This window comes from Hyaena hyaena, unplaced genomic scaffold (genome assembly GCF_003009895.1).
Source record: "Hyaena hyaena isolate Hyena2069 unplaced genomic scaffold, ASM300989v1 scaffold_52, whole genome shotgun sequence".
NCBI lineage: Eukaryota > Metazoa > Chordata > Mammalia > Carnivora > Hyaenidae > Hyaena > Hyaena hyaena.
In genome coordinates this window covers 1,094,190-1,118,283 of record NW_024080684.1, presented here as the reverse complement: position 1 = coordinate 1,118,283, position 24,094 = coordinate 1,094,190, and the positions used below count along the sequence as shown (strand labels likewise).

The 24,094-nt window shown below is 40.6% G+C and overlaps 1 protein-coding gene across 1 annotated transcript; it reads left to right on the top strand.

Moving 5' to 3' along the window:
* The first annotated feature begins 333 nt into the window (after positions 1-333).
* On the top strand, positions 334-23,885 carry RAB32 (RAB32, member RAS oncogene family). The gene is made up of 3 exons (XM_039230906.1): positions 334-761; positions 17,198-17,475; positions 21,466-23,885. The coding sequence occupies exons 1-3, from the start codon at positions 512-514 to the stop codon at positions 21,613-21,615; spliced, it is 678 nt and encodes a 225-aa protein (XP_039086837.1). The 5' UTR covers positions 334-511; the 3' UTR covers positions 21,616-23,885.
* Positions 23,886-24,094: the final 209 nt, after the last annotated feature.

Genomic DNA, 24,094 nt, shown 5'->3' with positions numbered 1-24,094 from the left:
TCAGGCCAGCGCCGCGCCCCTGGACCCCGGCCCTCCGCGCCCGGACCCAGGCTCGGTGGTCGCAGCCCTTTTTCAGGCCCAACCTCGAACCGCCCGGGTGCCCGCAGCTCCGAGCCGGCTCCCGAGGGCCAGCAGGGGGCGACCGGGCTCCGCGCGCCCCGGCGAGGCGGGGACCCGGAGAGAGGAAGTTCCCGACTCCGGCCCGCCCGCCCGTGCGTCCCGAGCGCAGGCCGCGGCTGGAAGCGGCCTCCCCGCCGGGTCCTCCCCCGCCGGGTCCTCCCCCGCCGGCCAGTCCCCGGCCCTCTCCCCGCCCCGCGGCGGCGGTTCCGGGTCCTGTGACCCGCCTGGCGGTGGCGCGGGCGGAGGGCGGCCGGCCTCCCGGACATTGCGACGGCCGACGGGGGCTCCGCGGGCGCGCGGGGAGGACGCGGCTGGGCGGCGACCCCGGCGCGGAGCCCGAGTTCGCGGGGAAGGGGGCAGCCGGCCGGCTGCAGCGGGGCCGGGGGCGCTCATGGCGGGCGGGGGAGCCGGGGACCCGGTCCTGAGGACGGCGGCGGCCGCCGCGCCCGAGACCCGCGAGCACCTCTTCAAGGTGCTGGTCATCGGCGAGCTCGGCGTGGGCAAGACTAGCATCATCAAGCGCTACGTCCACCAGCTCTTCTCCCAGCACTACCGGGCCACCATCGGGGTCGACTTCGCTCTCAAGGTCCTCAACTGGGACAGCCGGACGCTGGTGCGCCTGCAGCTCTGGGACATCGCGGGTAAGCGGCGGGCGGCGGCCTCGGTCGCGGGCCGACGGCCCGTGGGCTCCACACGGTCTCCTGCCCTCTTGCTGTGTCCCGAGCCTGCTGCGCTCGCCTGCTCAGCGGGAATGAAAGAGACTAACTCAAGTGGCCACACGGGCAAGGGACGTGGCTGGGTGTACTCCGGTGGGATCACGACGATGGAATGGGCAGTAGTAGTTGAAGGATTTAATTAAAAGCAGGACAAGATCGATAAATGCATCAGTAAAAATCCCTGGTTAGATTACTCTTAAGTCTGCAGAAAGCATGCATTTTTAAGAGGTGGAAAAGCGGCCCTCCACTCCAGTGCGTGCGCTCCGCCTCCTCCCTCTCTCTCGCTCTCCCTCCCTCCCCCTCCCTCCCCTCGCCGGAGGTGAAACAGCCTTGGGGGCTTTTCCTGGAGTTTTATTTATTTATTTTTTTTAATGTTTTATTTATTTCTAGGAGAGAGAGAGAGAGACAGCATGAGCAGGGGAGGGTCAGAGAGAGAGGGAGTCACAGACTGAAACAGGCTCCAGGCTCTGAGCTGGCAGTCAGCACAGAGCCCGACGAGGGGCCCGAACCCAAGAACCCATGAACCGCGAGATCATGACCTAAGCGAAAGTCGGACGCTTAACCGACTAAGCCACATCTGAACGGTGACAAGTTATAATACCGGAGGAAGAGTTAGGAGGAGGGGCCAGCGCCTCTCAACCAGATTTAACATTTCACAGGTGAGCACACAAGTTGAATGATTTCCCCCAAAGCAACCCTCCTACTTAGTGACACAAGCCGACTTAGCAACCAGGTTCCTTTTCAGAATGTTTTTCATCCCCCACCTTGGATCTGAGACCCTTCTTTCTGAGTGAAATTCTGTTCTTCAGGTAGGGTGATCATCTCCTAGGTGAGTCCTTAACACCCCCTCCCCCAGGTGAAGGTTTGGGAAAGTTACTCTTGAATCCTCTCTCCCTCCTTAAACCAACACCTAACCGCACTCCTGGCCCCCGTCCCATCCCAATATATTGTTTCCCTGGGATTTGCTTTCAGTTGACAATTTGGGAGCATAATATCCCTCTTTGAGGTGGGGAGGGTGTGCATATTCTCCTTGCCCTAATTTATGAGAATGTGAGCTCTGTCTGGTGGGGTGGGTGGAGTGTGGCATTTAAAAAGACGCTATCTTTTGGAAAGTTTACATATGGAAGCGATACCAAAAGTTGCCCTGTTCAATCATTGTTGGTAAGAAGCTCAGTCTGCAATAGAGAATTTGGATGGGAGAATGTTCAGAGCGAGAGACCATCCTTCACGCTGGTGCACGCTACAGATGCATCAAATGTAGAAGATATGGTCACCCTGCTGGCAACTGTGGGGGGGGGGGAGGGGGAACAGATCTGTCTGCTAGGCAATGTTCTTTTCACCAAAATAGCTTATTATGTATGAAAAGTATTGAAGAATTAACCTATGTATATTAACCTATATACTCACTTATTCAAGAACAGACTTTCTGCCTCAGATATGCTAATAAATTTATGTATGTCAGTGCCTCAGAGAAAAGAGAATAATCTGCCCTGGGCTCAGCGCCCCCCCCCCCTTTTTTTTCCTTTTTGGTTACAGAAAACCAAAAGTCCGTTTGAAAAGTCATCTTTTGAAGTCAGGCTTATTTTGAAATACTTCCTGCTGTTTCACACAACACTTATGAATAGTAGTATTGCCTCTTAACAAAGTCATAAATTCTAAAGGTTGTCTTTCCATGTGATAGTCATTCTGCAGGAATCTTCACTGTCCCTGCAGATTTCTATGAAAATTTTACACTCCCCCACCGAGGAAGGTTGTTGACTTTGCCTTATTCTTCTTGCGAAATAATATCATATTTAGCTATTAAATTATGATTGGATCTCACTGCAGGTAAATAAAAGATTTGGCACATTTGTGTTTTTAAGCTTCAAGCAAAAATGCTTATATTTGGAGACTCGGGAAAGCCAAATCATGAGTAATTTTCTCCCTGGGTATCACTTCTTTTTTTGTCCACCTTGAACAGACCTATGCAGTCAGGAAGGAGACATAATCTGTATTGTCAGACTCTGGTACATATTGGCCTAGATGGAATGTGTTCACACTTTCGCCTAAATGCAAAGGTTGAGCCTTGCCAGGACAGAAAGCAGAATTTTAAGATCTCTAAAAGGATTCCTGGATGTTCAATACCATTCAGCAAGTACACACCAGCTGTTAAAATGATTAGAGGTAAACTAATGAGGTAGTTGGAAATTACGAGGCCCACCTTATAAATAAGATTTTCAGAGACGGAATCTTAATATATAAGGAAATTCACAGAGAAATAATTTTGCTTTCACTTGGGGCTTAGGAAGCTACATCATTAACTATGTTTGCTTTTCATACTTGACCTATGAGTGAATCCTAGTTCATACCATTCGAATTAAGTAGTAATGATGTAATGAAGGCAAACTGAAGGCCACTCCAAAAAGTTCCCCGTGGCTAAACATATTTGCCTTATGTAGTTACAACACTGAATCATCTTTAATTCTCAAAGTTTAGAAATACTCCTAGATTGTGAAACGGTAGGTAGAGCTGGCCAGTTGATATGACTAACTTAAGGCGCGGCCCTGTTACTAGTTTTTTTGTTATTGTGTCAGAGATGAGAAGGATGGTAAAGGACTTATGTTGGGTCTCTATACTTGGAAACTTTGGCAAGGGGAACAGGGAGGAGTTGTTCAAATGTTTTCCATAAATGTGGCTAGACAGTTGATGCTAAACTTTTCATATTAGAAACCAGAGAGACTCTGGGGTACAAGCCTCCCAAATGCTTTCCAATTCCATCAGATAAATGTAGCTGCAAAATACCGGTGCAGCTTGATACAATTTTTGTGTTAGGCAACTGTCTCTTACCTCATGCCTGTTTGAAGATGACTCTTAATACGGGACTGAAATATACTATGCTACTGAAGTCTTCAGTAAGCTTTTAAGAAAGTTTAATAAATTAAGAGGTAGGAAGAGATGTCTCTGATCTTCCTTTTGTTGTTACATAAATAAACCCATTTATTATAGGCCAGCGATGTATTAAATACTGGTCTCTCGGGGCGCCTGGGTGGCTCAGTCGGTTAAGCATCCAACTTCAGCTCAGGTCATGAACTCATGGTTCGTGGGCTTAAGCTCTGCGTTGGTCTCTGAGCTGACAGCTCAGATTCTGTCTTCCTCTCTCTCTTTCTCTGTTCCTCCCCCACTTGTGTTTGCTCTCTCTCAAAAATAAATAAATAAAACATCAAAAAATATTTTAAATAGTGGTCTCTCAATGCCTTCAGCTGTCTGGCGGCTGTGATGGTAAAAGTGGTGCTGTAGGGCCAGGCATCACCAGCTTCTTTTTGCATAGGAACGACAGTGCTGGATCCCACAGCCCATCTTTTCATCTTGGTTGCCATGGAAGGAGCAAGTGTACTTGGCATACTGGCTTCTATCAATTTTTCACCATATTCCTGACGGGTCCTGCATTTACGGATGATTTCAACCTTCTCAGTGCATTTAGCCATGTCACTGCAAACTAGAACGTTTCCCAGAGCAGAACCTGATCCACCTTTTAATATGCATTATAGATGAAGTAGTATTTGGCTTACTACTTATTATAAGATTATTGGCAAGTATAGAATTTTCCAGGTAGGTTGAATGACTGGTTGAGGCTATGTCTTTAAAAGAAAAAACAAGTTTGGGGCACCTGGGTGGCTCAGTCAGTTAAACATTTGACTCTTGGTTTTGCTCATGATCTCACAGTTTGTGAGTCCGGGCCTCACGTGGGACTCTGTGGGCAGTGTGGAGCCTGCTTGGGATTCTTTTTCTCCTCTCTGCCCCTCCCCTCAAAATAAATAAATAAACATTAAAAAAAAAAGAAAGAAAGAAAAAACAAGTTTGTCCATTTAGATCTAATATAATCCAGTCTTCCTGTATTTGGTGAAGTGATTTGTTTTTGTAGGGGAGACAAAACTATACCTTCTTAGAGTTTTCAGCAGAGCCTGAAAATTAAAAAAAAAAATTAAATCCTAGACAGATTAACAACAGAAATTTATGTCACCTAAGATTTACCGGACACAGGAGTCTTCATAAGAAAATGAACATCCAAAGAAATGACAAAACCTAAGTGTTTATACCAAGTTGAACAAAGAGAGGGCATTGTGGAAAAATAAGTAAAATATATGGGGCGGCTAAAGGAAGATAAGTTATTTTGTAACGTCTGTTTAGAGAGAATTCTCCCAGCTTCAGCTCCTGTCCCTGGTGATAAGATGTTTCTTTCCTCCTGGTAGAGAGAGGACATCTCTCACGTGGGGGTTTTCTCATCTGCTTTCAGGAAGAAAAAAGAGAGATGAGAGCCCCATTCGGGCACCTGCTCTGTTTTAAGTATCTTTAGTTAAAAATAATCCTTATGCCAAAGTGGTGTTTTGGGGGGCTGGTCTCTTCTGCCACCCTTCACTTTTTTAGGATTAGTATTTCCGTATAAAGATCTGAGTAAAAATCTTCTGTAAAAAACAAAACAAAACAAACTTTGGACCAAAGAACAAATCAGGAACATTCTACTCTGAAGTTCACGTAAATAGTATTTACCAAAGTATAAAATGCATGGTTGGAAGACATTATCAATTATATAAACTATACTTAGATTCACTTTAGTTTTGATTCCCATCCTAAATTAGAATGTTGGTTCTGCTTTTCTTGTTTCATCTTCCACAGCTGGCGGTCACTGTACCTCATGACCTCTTCTTGTCTTTCTTAACTCTCCTCCGGCCCTCATGAGTGAGAATCTGGAATATTTTCTCCAACTTTCTTGACCTTCAAAGTATCTATTCATCGAGAATTATTAATATTCAGGGTTTTTTTTTTTTTCTAAACATACAGAAGAAGTGCTCTGAGGAATTAGTCTATGGTGATTTGTAGTCTTCATCTTCACCACTTTCCAATTACTTAATAACTCATTTAAAGGGATTCCTACAATCTTCATTATGCCTGACTTCCGTACAGTCCTGCTGTCCATAGCCTTATACAGACTTAAATGCTGTGGTGCATTACAAACAAAATCTACCATTCCATTTTACGTCTTTTTTTTAAGTTTATTTATTTATTTTGAGAGAGAGAAAGAGAGAGAGGGGAGGAGAGAGAATCCTCAGCAGGCTCCCAGCTGAGCAGAGCCTGACGTGGGGCTCTATCCCATGACCCTGGGATCATGACCTGAGATGAAATCAAGAGTTGGATGCTCAACCCACTGAGCCACCCAGGTGCCTCCATTTTACATCTTTAAATCTCCCTCAGGTTGTGAGTTCTGAGACACCTTTGTGTGCTCCCGTCTGGATTTTGCATCCCTAATTGCCCAGGAAGGATGGTCAGCATAACAACATATTTTTATATGCCTGTTGCTTTTTTTTTTTTTTTTTAGTATAGTACCGTTTGTTCTCAGTTGTCTCAATTGGCCCACATAAGCTGAAAAGTGCCCAGATTATGGTAGAGAGAGTGGGACATTGATAAAAGTACTAAAATTTGACTTTCTCCCCCATTTTCCTAATCATTCCACTATTTGAATTGAACTATACAGGTTTTTAGAGATCCCATAGTCTAAATACAGAGAGGTATAATAACTTGACCAAAGAAACACAGATAATCAATGGCACTATAAAAAGACATGTGTTATGATTCTGAAATACAAAAACAAGCTTTTAATTGTTTAGTAAATTTTTGGTTCACTGGTGTCAAAACAATCTAAAGAGTGTCATCTAAGAATCTAACAGATTCTTGTCTAAATTAGCAAACGTTCTGGTCAACTGTATAGTGGTGCACATGATTCATATTTTATACTCATAATAATTATCATCTCTATGTTATTGGACTAGAATTTCCAGTTATTATACTCTTCTAAATTATAAAACACTGAACTTCCTATGTAGATACTTTTGATTGGCTCTATCACTTTGGGGACATTTTGAAAGACTCCACACTGTGGACTTCCTGAAGATAACAAAGCTGTTTTATTGATATATGCTTGATATATATTACCTGGAAAAGCAAGGTAATAATTATAGGTGCTTGCATGCTCTACTCTGTGATCTTACTGATTAAACCTGTAAACCATGCATTATTTCGAGAGGCAGTGTTACTTTCAGATATATTTTAGGAGAAATTTTATCCATTATGTATATGTTTTCTTGACCTTCTGATTTTCTTAAGCTTCTGATACAAAAATTTCAGTGATTCATATTCTATTTTAAACTGTACCCAGGATTTTTGTTTCTATCAGGTATGGTAAGGCCAACGCACCAGAAGATGATCGCCATTGAAAAGATGGTTTGTTACTCATAGATCCCAAGAGGAGGTAGCATCCATCCCATGTAGGAACACATGGGGAAGCACCAGAGTTGGTCAAGAGGCAGAAGGAGCAAGGGATAAGCACGGGCTAGAGCCTTTTTTGTGGTTTTTGCATGAAGAAACGGCCAAGGCAGCACAGGAAATTAGAGCAAGTTTAGGATTGGATAGTTCGACATAACCAATGGGCACTGGGCTACAGGAGTGGTCCCTATTCCTTTAGTACCTGGCCATGGGTGATATAGGGCAGGAACATAGTGTGTTAGACTTCAAGAGGCTGAAAAAAAGGAGACAGAGAGCTGGTAACGACTCTTGATTGGTCGGTTTGCCTCTTGAAGATGTACTTTCAGCAGGTTGTTTGCTGTCTCTAAGAACTAGCTAACCCTGGGAGAGGCAGGTTCTCTGCTGGCCCACAAGGCCCCAAGATGTCAAAGAATTATACAATAGAGAAAATAAAGAACATTATGAATACATATTTCTAGGCATTTGTTAGAAAAGATTGAGAGATAAAGAAAGTGCTCTTCCAAAGAAGAAAACTTTGAAGGCCTCAGATTTGTAGCCCAAGAGTAGCATATCTTGCAACTTATGATGATTTCACACTTAACCAACACATAAGAAGTAGAGTGTGGGCTGGGGTGCCTGCATGGCTTAGTTGGTTGAGCATCCGACTCATTTCAACTCACGATCTCATGGTGCTGAGATTGAGCCTCATGTCAGGCTCTGTGCTGAGCGTGGGGCCTGCTTGGGATTCTCTCTCTCTCTCTCTCTCTCCCTCCCCCCCTCCCTCCCTCCTTCCCTCCCTCTCTCTTTCTCTCTCCCTCCCTCTCTCTCTCTCTCTCTCAAAAATAAAATAAGTAACCATTTTTTCAAAAAGGAGAGGGTGGGCTAAATGGACAAGTTTAGGTTGTGTTTTGGTTGCAAAACCATTGGAGCTGGATGGTGAGATGAGTGCAGACATCAATGTTGGGGAATGCAGATTTCTGCAAGGTGAGGTAAAAATGCTTTAGAATTCTACTCAATTGTATTTTCAAAACTGCTTTTTGCACTTTTTGCAATTGAAGCTAAGCACGTGTACTTTCTTTACTCTTGTTTTGAGAGAGATGAACCACATAAAAATAAATAGACATTAAGGGGTTAGTTTATGGATCTTTATTGGTCTTTCTAGCCGACACATGGCCTTACATTCTCCTCTTCTGCCTTCTTTCCATTCACTTCTGCCAAGATATTTTCCTTAAGCATCCTCTGTAGTGACTTTTTTTAAATGACTTCTTGAAATTAAGCTAAATATATTGTTTTATGTTAGTGTGACTATCTGGAGTCTCCTCCATCAGTCTTATGTGAGGTGCTTAAAATGCAGATTAGTTAGCATCAACTGGGTTGATAGATTTGTTTCCTCTGACAAACATCACTACGCATCATGATTTAACAAAGAAGTTAACCCTCTCACCACGTAAGCCTGTGCCTGGGCAGTCCACAGCAGCTGAGCAGAACCACAAAGTCTCCGTGGACTAAAGCTGACATTGCACCACGCAGCCATTGCTTGGTCATATTCCTTGTCTTTGTGGTTCAATCAAATACACATGTCTTGCTGCAAGGGCAGCCAGGAAACCTGGGGCGGGGGGAGCTTCTTTTATTTATTTAATTTTTAATTGCACTCATTGCTTCTCCAAATAAAATTCTGTGAGGAGATATTGGAATAGGTACGTAGCAATCCTCCATAGCCACCAAATCAGAATTCCTAGAGGTAGGGCCTGGAAATTCGCAATGTCACAAACACCATGTGTGACCTGATTTACCCTGCAGTTGAGAAAAGGTCGTTCTGTCATTGGCTTTGCTACATCCTGGAGATAGATCCATCCTCTTCACCCCACTCACTGAGTATTCCACTTAATGGGGCAAACCTATCTGCTCTCCATGCTCCCTCATGCTCACCTTCCCTGACCCATGCGTTCTTCTCAATTCCACATCACCTGCTCCTCATCTGTGGGGCTTTCTCAAGAGCCTCCCTCTGCAGGTAGTATATGGACACAAGAGCATTTACCAGGTAGAGATGGTACATTTCTTGCTCTTGTTGAATAACTAGGTAAGAAAGGGAAAACCTAGTATCTTGAACTTTTAGAACTACTATGAATTTGAACACAGAAAGATATTTTCATTTTATTCCTTGTTTCAAATTGATCAAAGTCAGCTATTCTTTTTATAGTCACCACAGAGTAAGGCCTTACACAGTGACTGAGTACCACTGCAGACTTCTCTAACCCATTCTCTCCTGTCCTTTGACACAGCCCAGGAGCACTCAGCATCATGGGTATTCCCTGCATTTTATTCATCTACTTGTGGAAAGTACAATCTGAGAATAATCAAATTTTCTTGGACTGAACTTAGAATGGTTGATTGACTACTTCCCAGAGAGCATTCTTTATATTTCTTGTCTAAAATTAAGGAGAAGAAGAAAAAAAAAGTCCAAGTTCTACAGAGTTCCAGTGCAATTCTAATGTGAATGTGAAAGTCTTCCCCATTGGTTTGGTCCTTACCCCTTTTTTAAAATGAGAAAAGGCTAACTCCTGAGGTGTAGTGAAAGGTAAGTACTAGAATGCATCATTCCCATGGGGAGGACTCAGCACTGCTGGAAGTTGTATCTAAAGATTAAATACCTGAAGCTGTTTAGTCCTCTGATGGTGTGCCTGGCTCTGACTGGGCTGACTTGCTCGTGGGATCTGGGCATTGCTGCGGCTGCCCTGAGAGTCACAGTATAGAGGTGAAGGAATGAAGACGACTTATTTTCATGACAAAGAAGCATTTGAAAGGCATTTCTTGATAACGTGTCTTTCAAAACTGCTACTAAGATTAGCACACAGACCTCAATGAGTAACATCCCTTTGTTTAATACCACAATATACTTTTCATATCTCTGATTACACCTAATACACCATGGTTCAGTTTGTCTATTTCCTCAAATTGACTGTGAGCTCCTTAGGAGGAAGTCATATTCATTGTTTCGTGATGTTCACCAGTGTCTAGCACAGTACCTGGTACATGGAAGGAACTTAATACACATTTTTTAGTGAGATCAAATCTAGATATGACTTGGGGGCTGTATCAGTCAGGATAGATTAGGTTATGTTGAAGTTTTAACAACATTGAAAATGTCAATGGCTTGAAATAATTATTTCTCACTCTTTCTTCAGGCCCATAGTGAGGGCAGAGGCTGGGGTGGTGGTAGAGATGTGAAGCCGTTTTTCACTGAAACTGCCTGAAGGCTCAGACTAACGGAGGCTTTACCATCTCACAATACCCTCATCTCAAAGTTAGGGTTCAAGCCTGCTGCAGCAGGACAGGGACACTGGCAGCCAAGTGATTCTGCTTGAAAGTGACACTTCTGTTCACATTTCATTGGCCAAGACTAGTTCATAGCCGCCCCTAACCTAGTGGGGGCAGAAGAGTGTGCTCCTTCACACATTTAGAAGTGGAGAATGGAATATTCATGAACATTACTTTTGTTTTCCACTTTCTTTTTGGCAATAATAAGGGGACAGATAAAATTACCCAAGGAGAAATAATAACACAGTAATTGGATGCAGCTCTTACTCCAGTGGTTATTTTCCAGTAAATAACAACTGGAAGTGCTTAACATATCTATATATTTATTTATTTAAAAAAATTATTTTAATGTTTATTTTTGAGAGAGAGACAGAGTACGAGAGGCAGAGGGGTAGAGAGAGAGGGAGGGACAGAATCTGAAGCAGGCTCCAGGCTCTGAGCTAGCTGTCAGTACAGAACCCGACACGGGGCTCCAACTCACAAACTGCAAGATCATGACCTGAGCCAAAGTCGGACACTTAACCGACTGAGCCACCCAGGAGCCCCCATGTCTATATGTTTAAACCTTTGAAACCAAAATAGTTAAATCTAGGTTTTACCTGGTTAGGTGTTTTTGGAGAACAACTCTCAATTTTATGTTAAGATTATTATTTTATTTTTATTATATTTTATTTTTTTAAATATATTTTTTAAATTTATTTCTAGGAGAGAGAGAGAGAGAGAGAGAGACAGCGTGAGCAGGGGAGGGTCAGAGAGAGAGGGAGACACAGACTCTGAAACAGGCTCCAGGCTCTGAGCTGGCAGTCAGCACAGAGCCCGACTTGGGGCTCGAACCCACGAACCGCGAGATCATGACCTAAGCGAAAGTCGGATGCTTAACCGACTAAGCCACCCAGGCGCCCCTACATATATACTCTTTTTTTGTTTGTTTGTTTTTTATTTCTAGGAGAGAGAGAGAGAGACAGCGTGAGCAGGGAAGGGTCAGAGAGAGGGGGAGTCACAGACTGAAACAGGCTTCAGGCTCTGAGCTGGCAGTCAGCACAGAGCCCGACTTGGGGCTCGAACCCACGAACCGCGAGATCATGACCTAAGCGAAAGTCGGATGCTTAACCAACTAAGCCACCCAGGCACCCCAAGATTATTATTTTAAATGAATTCATTATTTCTCTATTCTCTAAAGATTTTTTTTAAGTTCATTTATTTTGAGAGAGACAGAAAGAGCAGGGGAGGGGCAGAGAGAGTAGAAGAGAGAGAGAGAATCCCAAGCATGGGATTTGCACTGCTAGCATGGAGCCCAGTGTGGGACACCACGTGGGATCTTAACTCAAGAACCGTGAGCCAAAACCGAGAGTTGGACACTTAACTCACTGAGCCACCCAGGCACCCCTCTCTATTTTCTAATTAAATGTTACATATTTTAGAAATTTGTGTGCTTTAGGTTTCTTGACCAGTTCAAGAATATCTCTGAAGGACTAATGAATTACTTCAGAACTTTTTAAAAAGATCATAAACTCAGTAAAATAGGAAGTATATTTCACTATTCTGTTGGAAAGTAAGATACTTTCCTAAATGCATGGCTTGGCCTTTTGATGCTGGATTTCTTATATTTGATCCCCACTGCTATCTGGATTCAGTGATTGAAGAATCTTTAGCAAATCTTTATAACATTAAAGTTATCACACAGAAACTGAAAACATCAGAAGGAAGAGCTGGGAGAGCTTAGAAGATCTGTAAAAACCCCTGAAGACACTTATTTAGTCAGACAGAGTTACTTGCCTGGGATTGTTTGACCTTTGGGTGCTTGGTATTTTAAAAACATCGTTTTTTAAAAATGTTTATTCATTTTTCAGAGACAGAGAGAGACAGAGCATGAGCAGGGAAGTGGCAGAGAGAGAGAGAAACACAGAATCCAAAGCAGGCTCCAGGTTTTGAGCTGTCAGCACAGAGCCCAGTGTGGGGCTCAAACCCACAAACTGTGAGATCATGACCAGAGCTGAAGTCGAACGCTTAACTGACTAAGGTGCCCCTGAGTGCCTGATATTTTGATTGTCTAGTACATCTGTACTTTCCTCAATTTCATTGTCCCCTGCAAACTGTTTTTACCACTACAGTTTACAGCATATAACTAGCTAATAGTTTAAGGTTTTGTTATGTTTAATTGCACCGTTTTATAAAGGCTTTCATCATGTAATACATTTATTGAGCACTTAATAATAATGCTAACATTTATGTAGTGCTTACCTTGAGCCTGACATTTTACTTTTTTGAACTTAAAGTATAATTTACATACATGCACCTTAAGTCCTTCAAGAATTTTTATATACCACTGTCAGTTCAAGGTGTAGACTGTCCCCTAACCCTCTAGAAGTAGCAGATACTTTAGGTTTTATGGGCCATTTGCTCTTTGTTGCGACTACTCAATTCTGCCATTGTAGAATGAAAACCGATGTAGAAATCCATAAATGGATGAAGGTGATAGTATTCCAGTAAAACCTTAGCCGGGTTTGACCATGAGCTATAGTTTGTCAGTTAATCTCTGCCCTAAAAGACTATCAGGCAGGCATTTTGCATTAAACCTTCCCAGTGACCATCTGAGGTAGATATTGTTTTTTATAGCTTTATTGATATATAATAGGCAATACAACAAATGTACCATTTGATGTTTGACATGTAAACATTAGTGAAACATCACTGTAACAAGATTGCAAAAGTATTTCCTCTTGCCCCTTTTGAACCCATCTCTCTGCCTTGCCCAAGACAATCACTGATAGGCTTCCTCGTACTAAGACACTATAGTTTTTATTTTTAAGGATTTGATATAAATGCATTCAAAAAACATTACCTGTTCCCTCTCTGGTCTAGTTTCTTTTACTCAGCATAATTATTTTGAGATTCATCCATTTTGTTATTTTTATCCATAGTTTATTCTTTTCCTCTCTGTTGTTATATTCCATTGTATGAATATACTTTATTCATTACTGTTTTGGCTATTAAAAATAAAACATCTCTGAGCATTCATGAGCATGACTTTGTGTTGACATGTGCTTTCATTTTCTTTGGGCAAATACCTGGCAGTAGAATGTGTTGGTTGTATGGTAGATGTATGTTTATATTTTTAAGAAACTTTCAAATCGTTTGCCAAGCGGATGCATTATTTTAAATTCTTACTCTTACCAGCAGTGTGTAAGAGTCCTTATTGCTCCACATCTTCATCAATACTTTGTAAAATCAGACTTTTTACTCTAGCCATTCTTGTGGGCATGAAGGGGAAGCTGGTTGTGATTTAAAGATTTATTTTTATTTTTAATTTTTTAGAGAGAACATGAGCAGAGGACTGGGTGGGGAGAGAGAGACAGCAACAGTCTTAAGCAGAATCCATGTTCAGCACAGAAGCTGAATCCCACAACCCTGAGCTGAAATCAAGAATTAGGCGCTCATCTGACTGAGCCACCCAGGCACGCTGGTTGTGATTTAAATGTGCATTTCCCAATAATTAATGATCCTAGGCATCTTTTCCTCTGCTTATTTGGCATTGTATGCATTCCTTTATAAGGCACCTATTCCAGTCTTTTGCTTACTTTATTCATTAGTTTTTTTTAATCTTACTTTGGAGTGTTGAGAGTTCTTCATGTGTATGGGTATAAGTCCTTTACCAGATAAAGGATTTGCATTTTTTCTCCCAATTTGTAGCTTTCCTTTTCATTTGCTTAATAGCATAATTGAAACTATTTTGAGTTGCCATATAGAGTGGTTTTTAGAAAGCACACTGTGAGGCTATCAGAGAGTTTTGAATCCTAACCTTAGAACCTAAAGAAAATAACTTGATATTTCTAAGCCACAGAGTCCACCTTGAAAATTCCTTGTCATACACATTTCTGATTTTCTTATGTGTTACCAGAAAGTTTATGTAAATACAAATTTGAATATGATTTAGTATGATAGTTTGAAAGAAATATTTTTATGGATATATAGATGATTCAGTTAACAAAGCAACAGTCACTAAACTGTAATCTTTATTTCTGGATTTCTGTACTTTTACTAGTTTGGCACCCTGCCGTCTTTTCTAAATTGAAGGGATAGTCCAAAAGAGTACTTTCTTATAATATGAAATAATCATCTAATCTGGACTATCTTAATGAGGCTAATTTCCCTTGTTGCCATAGTCATTTTGTACTTAATATTTAAATTTTATAAAAAACAAAAATTGGTAGTATGTGTTCTCTAGTTAAAATTGAAGTCAGAACCACTTTAAGGCATCTACATAGTTTTTTTTGCAGCATAGTGATATTGACTTTGATCCGTTGGTATACCCTCTGTGAACACATGGTGTGCTACTCTGAAGCATATATGTAAAGAAAATGGTTCATTGTTAACTTCTTATAAATGTGATCAAATTGTGATCAAATACCTATACAGTTGGCTGGGCAGATTTACATTACCAATAAAACATATATATGATAGTGGGGTTTCATATGTGACTGTTAGAATAAAATTCAGACATCTGAACTAGCATAGTACAATTTCAGATAAGCCCATATGAGGAGTTACAACAAACCAAATGAACTTCCAAGTTTTTCCATTTAGGCCAGCCTAATTATTTCATTAAGTAATATCTAACATTGTAGAATTTGGAGGAGAAAGAATACTTTTTGTGGGTAGCTTTGCATTTGTTACTATTGATGAAATGTAGATAGTGTTTTTTCATCATGTGTTTTAACAGGAAAGTGTCCTGTTGGCCTTGTTTTTAATCATTGATCAGAGTTTCATATCTTAGATTCGCATCGATTGCCAGTCATATTTCTTTAGTACTCTAGTCAGTAATAGTCAGTAACTTGACAGACTGAAGGTAAACGCCTTAGAAGTCAGGGCAACTGCCAGATAATTCAGAATGGCTGGCAACAGGGGTGCATGGGATTCAGAAGACCTGGGTTCTAGTCTTAGGTAGTCAGTGCTACTGTAATCCTGGCCAAGCAGTTCTTTGTGTGGTTTATCATCTGTCAGATGAAGATAAGGATCCTTCCTATGTCAAAGAACAGTGTGATACCAGATGGAAAGATGCAGGGGACCAGCCTCTGCAAGCCAGGGTTGGCCCGGAGAGTGATGGTTAACATCGGTGAAAGAAGACATGGAGCCAGCCTCTTCAGGTGGACTGCTCAAATTTATTTTTCAGCTTAGGGTTTTTATGTAGCAAATTCAAACAATCATGCTTAAACAATTTACAATTTTTGAGTACAGTCATAGGACTTAACATTTCTAAGTTTTCTTGGCAACAGTGATTTCATGGTATGTAATTTCCAGTTCAACCAATAAAATTTAACCAGGTAGTCATAACAAAGTTTTACACATTCTTTACTACGTATGACAGGGTATCTAAGGATAAGTGAAGCATATTGCCAGAATACATGAGATCACGGTGCCCTTTAATTGTTCAAATTCAGTGGGCATGCAAAAACAGGATATACTTGTACCCGCGGTTGTAGGTAAGAGGCTCTCACAACCCCTTACTAAGAAAGAACAATGTCAACGTTTATCATAGATGACGTATGGAAATGTTTTACGTGGATCAACTAGAATTTGGTCTCTGCATTTACCAATCTCATTCTTTGACCAGAACAATCCATAAATTGCCTTACAGGCTTGAGGTCAGCAGGCAAATATTTCTCTAACACTTTTTTGAGAAAGCCCTCCATAACTAGTAAGTCTTGTTTTTGTCTCTGCTTTTGGCATAATATGTATTCTTACTGGCAATTAGACTCATACAAGGAAAATGAATTCTAGGTCTCTTATAGACCCAATGCATACCGGACTGTCTCCAATTTTGTAATTGCTACAATATTCATTAGACAGCATCTGATTGAGGGGGCAGACATGATATTTAGGTGCATTCCATTTTGCAGGAAGGGGGGAACTTTGGGCGATTCTGGTTTCATATTAACCCTAGAATAGACTAACAGCAGAAGTGAGAGTAAAAGGTACAGACAAAGTAGAGAAGAAGAATTCTTCCGGGGGTTCTTCTGACTGCATTGCAGTCTCCTCCCTGGGCCTTGCCATCAGGGATGACCTGTGCAGTTTCGGTCTCCGGCAGAAAGAGAACACTTTGCAAAGTCCTATGTGGTATGTGAAGCAGTAGGATTATCCCCAAACTATTTAACATGTTATTTTAAAAGTATGATATTTGAAGAACTCTGCAGTTGATCCTTCTTTCAATCACACAGATAATTGTGCCACTTTTTGTTAGTAGGTTTGCACGCATCTGCCTTCTTAGAGGACAGCAATCTTGCAAGCAGCGTGTAAAGTGGGTACAGGCTAGAGATGAGGACGAAAGATGAGCTCCTTTATCTCTTATCCAGTCCTAGTCTTTTTGACTGCATTTTACCCACCATACTTATCTTCTTCCTGCAAGCTTCACTTTCTTCTGTTCTCGTCTCTTCTCCCCTCCACTCCCAGCTTTCTTTTTCTCTTTAGTACCTCTTCTCTTAGACTGGGGAAAGTGGGGAGAAATGCTGGGCTCTATAGTTTAAGGCACCATCATCTGGATGTTTATGGAGCCTGCGTTGTATAAGCACAGAATGTAACGCTAGTTAGTTGTGTACTCAGACCACATGACTGGCCACGTGGTTCTGTGCATCCTTCCTCCCACCAGTTTCTTTGCTATGGAATGGGACACTGGTGTTTACAGCTCTATACCTAGGGTCAGAGGGCTTTTATCTAAATATAGGCTCATTCTGAATTATGAGTTCTTAAACTCTTATTATATTTACTTCTAGGGCAGGAGCGGTTTGGCAACATGACCCGAGTATACTACAAAGAAGCTGTTGGTGCTTTCGTAGTCTTTGATATATCAAGAGGTTCCACGTTTGAGGCCGTCTTAAAATGGAAGAGTGATCTGGACAGTAAAGTCCATCTTCCAAATGGCAGTCCTATTCCTGCTCTACTTTTAGCTAATAAATGTGACCAGAAAAAGGACGGTGGTCAGAGCCCTCCCCAGTTGGACCAGTTCTGCAAAGAACATGGTTTCATTGGATGGTTTGAAACCTCGGCAAAGGTGAGGTCTGCTTCATGTTTGTATCTGCTCTGCTCTTAACTTGTAAATCTGAGTTATAGCTATAAAATATTTAGATGGGTTTATGTGAGTGGATTTGGGGAGCCTAATAAAAAGCAAAGCGTAGCATAGATATGTTATAGCTTCCTTTAGTGGGCAGCAGAAATGCTTTCAAAATTGGCTAGTGGGGAGATGAATAGAAGGACATGTTTTCCATCAGAATAAAAATTAGCTCTTATTTAGAGTAAAGGACAATGACATTCTCTGAGTTTGAGCCTTTAAATGGAGCACTTATGCACCTGGAGCTTATGGGGGATTAGAGATCTTGTCAAGCACAAGCATTTTTGATATTTTCTGAAGGCTTAACGAAATATAGAGACATAGATGACCCTGGTAAATATGTGGATCCTGTGCATTACTAACAAAAATGGACGTGAGAATGTCATTCAGATGACGTTTGAAGAGTTTCAGATTAATTGTGTATGAAAGACTTTGAACAGGAAGCAGTGTCAACATTTGTGATGTGCTTCTTCGTGAATAGAAGAAAGAAAATTCTTCCTTTCATCTATTATGGGATAAATATTTTTTGAAGAAAACCAAAAGCACTTAAGTCAGCTGTTAAAAATCTTGCCAGTCCAGATATACAAGAAAGCAAAGTGGAATTCACAAGCCCAAAACATTCCTGGGGAGGGAACTTGGTTATTCACGTTGGGAATTTCCCATTAGAGGTCAAATAACAATAGGACTTACATAAGAATGATGAAATGTTTGAGAAATTCTGTAATGACAAGCAAAATCCGAAACCAGAAGACTGGCATATCTTAACACAGTCCAGCATTTGGGATGCCTCTGTGGATTTCTTGCAGATTTTTTTTTATTATCAAAAATAAGTATAAAACAAATGTGACTGGATTTATCTACTGGTCTAAGTCCCTGCTTACTCTTAGGTTACTTTAAGCTTTGCTAGAAACCCACCCTCATTGCAGAAGACCATTGGGTGCCACTGATGACCAGAATAATGAAAGGAAAGCTATGAGAGATTGCACAGAAAAGCTGCTCTGGAGATAATTGATGATTTTGGAGTCATCGGCAGAACTAGTGTCTGCTGGAGGCAGAAGTTTTTGCTCCTAAACTAAAGGCTATCTGTTTTTAAAGATATTCTAGAATCTTAAAATTTCATTTCATGGATAGAAAGTAGCAGCAGAAGAAAGTTGCAGTGCAGGGGTGGCTGCTGCAGGAACAGCCCGGCAGGAAGGCAGAAATGGCAGAAGTGGGAGAGGCTACTCCTGGAGGCCCTTGTCCCGGAAGCCATCCTTCTGTTTGTGGCGTGTCCTTCGTGTGATTTGCTTTACTTCCCAGCTTTGTCACCAAATAATAATAATAAGTGGTATGTGTGATGTTTATTAGAGCATGAGATCTGGTGGAAGAGATGGCACATATTACCGATAAAATTTCTTCTCTAAGTTTCATTTGAATTAATCATTCAGGTAATAAATCCAGATTTGTCCCCAGAATCTAGATGGAAGATTCACAGATGATCATGTCATGTGACCTGCAGCTTGAGATTGTCATATTTATAGACAGGGGTACATGTGGAGGTGAGAAGGGAAGCACTGGTTAACAAAAGTGTCAGATATGTTCTGTGCTTTCCTACAAATATATTAACAACGCCTTCTGCAGAATTTCCTTAGTAGTAAACCAGGAATGTTCCAAGAGAATAACAGTAACATAAAATCCAGACTAAAAATTTTAGTCAAGCCTTAAAGTACTGCCCAAGTGTTACTAATGCCTGTATTTCTGAACTGGCTGGCGCTAACTTCACATCTGATTTCTGCTTGAATTCCAGTGATCTGAATTTTAATGGGAACACAACCAAAAGACAGTTTTGAATTTCTGAACTTCGTCTTTTCATCTTTATAGCAAGTAATGGATTTCCACCATGAAAATGCGTGACTAATTACAATGTGGAAGTTTCCGTTTCTAATCAGTTGCTACTAAATGCAGTTAGAGAGCATTGTACTTCTTTGGGATAACAGGAAGGGTGGGGACCAAGTGACATTTGGACATTCAGAGATCAATACTTCAATTAAAGAAAGCTTGTATTGATGCTGGAAAAAATACCTGAATATATAGCACAGATCTTGCAGGTTTCTCACTGTCTGAGAAAATTATAGCAAATAAGGAAGAAAGCTGGAATGAACCTCACGTTGTTAGATTGAAATTGAAGAGACCCATATGAACCTAACATTTTATTTATAAATATAAATATATATTTTTCTGTGTATATGTGTGTTTGTACATCTGCATATTTGCATAAATAGATAAATGTAGAAATAGATGTCTACATGTCTGTGAATGCATACATATATTTACTAGCTCTCTCTGCTCAAAGAGCTTAGGGCAATGATACCACAGATCCGGTAAGTTTAGAATTTGGTTTTTAAATACTGTTGTCCTGTAAAAAGAACAGGAGTTTTGTGGAGAAATGATTGATTTCAGGACTAGTGGGACAAGTAAAGATGCACCAGAGATATTCTGTGGAGCCAGAAACTAAGGAAACACAAATGATGGAGACATGTTAAATAGAAATGGGATCATACTAATAGAAGCTCCAAAAATGTAAAACAGTTTGAGCAACAAAGTAAGTCACTATTGCAATGGATCTAACCTATGGAATAAAATAATAATCCATGACATGAATAAACCAATTAATAAGTAGGAGAGAAGAGAAAACTCTTTCTGACAGTAGAATTCCAACTAATACATGTAGAAGGAATGATGGAATAGAAAGTCCTCTTTAATCACATGGTAATAAATATTTTAGGGAAAAATTAATTAATAGTAAAGTTAATGGATAAAAAACTCTGGTAAAAAACAGGTGATTTACATATTGGAACTTACTAAGTATAAAGGATAAATAGTAACTGTTCAGTGGAGAAGCCTGGCAGACGTGACTTTATGCAAGTGCCTCCTTGTGCACCGAGAAGGACATATCACTTCTTCCTGCCAATAATGCATAACTTGAGTTTAATGATATGAAACACCAAACAAGCACCAACTGAGGGATATTTTCTGGCCAGTAGTCTCCAGGAGTGTCAAGGTCATGAAAGGGAAGGTGACTTAAGAACTGTCCCAGGTTAAAGGAGACCAAGGAGACATGGACACGAAATACAGCTAGTCACCTGGATAACAAAAAAGGACATTGAGAAGATGGTGAAATTTGAATAAGGCTCATAATTAATGCCGACACTATTATCTAATTTCCTGATTTTATCTGGAAATCTGGATTTCCAAGATGTTGATATTTTAGGAAGATGAGTGAAGGATATGTAGAAATTTTACTATTTTTGCAATGGTTGTGTAAACCTGAAATTATTTGAAAATGAAGTTACTTAAAAAAATAAGCCCAGATTTTGCTATGTGTTACTCATGTGTTGAATGACAACTAATAAATCTGTCACGCAAATATTGTGATAGCTTGTGACTCAATAGGATATTTTTAATGGACATCACACCCACCACATTGTTTCAGGTTGATTTACACATGACAATTAAAAGTAATAATCTGCACTCCGAGATGGGGGAAGACATAATGCATTTATCATATTTCAATGTGGTATGAGGTGGTTGACATTCTTCATAATGTATCCTGAATAATTGACTTAGATGTTCAAGGGTAGGAAGGTTTTTATCTCAGTGCTTTCATTTATATGAGTGGCAACCCAGTGTGGGATGAAGATTGAATCTCAGCGCCAAGAAGTTTGAAATAGGAACATTGGAAAGGGTGATCATTTGTGAAGAGAGTTTCCTAGCCACATTACTCAATGGCATTAAACTCGTAGGGTTTAACCCTTCAGTACGGGAGAAGAAGATGGTAGCTCGTGTATTATAACGCCCCCTCTGACAACTCTGCTAGTCCCATTAATACTCTTAACACTTACTGCTAAGCATTAATCCTAAGAATTCATCGTGTTCATCATTTCTGCATTACAGGATAATATAAACATAGATGAAGCCGCCCGGTTCCTAGTGGAGAATATTCTCGCAAACCACCAAAGCTTTCCTAGTGAAGAAAACGACCAGGACAAAATTAAACTGGATCAGGAGACCTTGAGAGCAGAGAGCAAGTCCCAATGTTGCTGACATGGCTTCCGGCCTTGCACCTTCCAGCACCTTCTGCACCTTCCAGCGTGCAGCTTGACTGGGCTGGAGCCAATCCCGAGAATGGATAAGGTGGCGGCTGTGCTGCTCTGTGGATCTTCCCAGGGCTGCACGTAAAACGAATGCACCGGTTTTCCTTCAGGTTGTTGAGATGTTTCTCCTTGTACAGAACAACTGCGATGGCACCCCGGGAGCCCACGCTGACATGGGGCGTGTGGTCAAGTGGCTCTGCCGGCGACCCCACACCTTAACGCAGGAACACTTAGGCCCCTATGGAGGTTGCCATGTAGTCAGGATGATGTTTACGTCTTCTTTAACCTCTTTTTAAAATGATGCTCCCTCAGGATTTGGTAAGACTTTCTAGTTGTGCCTTTTAGTGGAAGCTCTGTGTTGGTCATGAAACCCGACCTGAGGTCTTCCTGTAATATTATGGGCTTGTGTTTTCATCTCCACGTCCCATGCTCTCCAGGGAGGCTGTCGGCTCTGTTAGTCACAGAAAGCTGTTTTGCAGTTCTTTTTCTACTTAAAACTTTGATACTTCCTGTAAAATTGTTATCGTCACATCTTATAATATCATTAGTCCTCGCTAGCGTGGTGTGCCCTGGCTGACGACACAGGTGCACTGGCGTCCTTGACCTCACAGGCGCACTGGCGTCCTGGCTTCTGGTTGCTGCCAGTTGGAAACAATATAAATGAACATCCCTTCTCTCCTTTTACTTCCTTGTGTTTATTTTTGTATCTGAGAGCCTGGCCGTTGTTACTGCTGCAGTTCTAACTGGAGCTAGTCTTTTCAAATCTCTGTTAGTTATGGTAACAGAGAAGCTACATCAAAGCATATACAATTAAATATGAGATTCTCTAAATATGAGTTGTGAAAGAAACTAGACCATGTGTAGTTTTTATGTAAAGTTTTGGACATTTAAAAGTATAACACATGAGAAACTTAGGGCAGCCTCATCCTATTTGTATTACCATTTAACCCAGTTAAGGAAAAGAATAAATATTTTCACTTAAACCCTTTTTTTAAATTAATGTGGTTCTAGAAAGGTAAATGGAGTATACTTTTCTGCCTCAGAAAACTCCATGTCTGTTCACATCTTCCTTTTGTTTTTAAGGGATTGATTCCTTCTGAAAGGTCCAACTTTTTTCTTTCAAAAAAGGAATTTTAACAGTGTTTGTGACATAATCTAAAGCTAATGCAGATGAGGCATTGACCAAATTGTCTTATACATTATTATGAACACAGGATAGGAAAGATCCACGCATTTATTGACAGCAAGAAATTAAAAAAAAAAAAAAAACTGGCAAGAATTGCCTTTGCTCTGACAGGTGTATTCTGGGAATAAATAGTTGACATGGGCCATAAAATGTAGTTTGCTTTTCTCATTAAGTCTAAGTTTTGCTTAGGAATCACAAAGGTGTTTATATGCTCTGCATTTAAGTCCATAAGCTCTTTGATATTTTGGGACAGGTATTCTATATAGGATCAGATTTTCTGAAGTTAAGGAATACAAAGAAGACCCTTACTTAAATATTACTCATCTTAATAGTTAATGTAGTCCATGTTAATTTTTTAAAAAGTATTGCATTAAATCTTTCTAAGAAACCAATGTGTCTAAGATGTTTAAACCTATACTCTATACTCTAAAATGTTTTCTCGTCTTGGTACCAAGTACAACTTCTTCATCTTTCTTTAATTCCAAAGTCAAATAGTATTAGCAGTATGAAAAAGTTGGTGCCAAACCTAAATGTTAGAAATATAAAGCTCATTCTGAGTGGTGGCTGAAAGCGACAAGAAAATTCTTGGAATTTTCTTTTTTTACATATTGATTTTCATTTTTATAAGCAGTTCATGTTTAAATGAGCAGCAGATTCAAAATCAGGAGTATTGGACTTTGTCGGATTTGTTATCTTAGGATAATGATAAGGATTGAGCGTACCTTATGTAACGATTTCTGGATAAACACTTAGGGTTCCTTATGTCAATGTGTGACAGTGTATTCTGTTTATCATTTCTTACACTTTAGAAGTAAAGCTGAGGATTTTGCCTTACTCCTAAATTCTCACTGCAATTTGTTTTTGTAACTTGAACATAAAATTTGAATTTCGGGTAAGCTACATAAATGGCCAGAGGAGAGAAGAGAATATTTTGACTTACTAATTCACTTTAATTGCTCACTGAAAATTCCTGAACCTCACTTCAGACTTAAATAGTTTTCTATTTAAATAATAAAATGTTATTGAGATTGAAATCTATAGCATTACCTAAAACATGAACATTTTTTAAAATATAGCACTTTTATCTCCGATTATGTATCAGTGTTAAAGAGTCTAGACACCTGGAGCACCTGGGTAGATCAGGAGGTTAAGCATCTGACTCTTGATTTCAGCTCGGGTCATGATGTCATGGTTTGTGAATTCAAGCCCCAAGTCAGGCTCTGTGCTGATGGCATGGAGCCTG

What these genes read in the sequence shown, in the direction of transcription:
- RAB32 (XM_039230906.1), top strand. Translation starts at nt 512, where the DNA reads ATGGCGGGCGGGGGAGCCGGGGACCCGGTCCTGAGGACGGCGGCGGCC. An exon ending in GCAGCTCTGGGACATCGCGG is followed by an intron (nt 762 to 17,197) that starts GTAAGCGGCGGG and finishes ATTTACTTCTAG; the next exon opens with GGCAGGAGCGGTTTGGCAAC. An exon ending in GGTTTGAAACCTCGGCAAAG is followed by an intron (nt 17,476 to 21,465) that starts GTGAGGTCTGCT and finishes TCTGCATTACAG; the next exon opens with GATAATATAAACATAGATGA.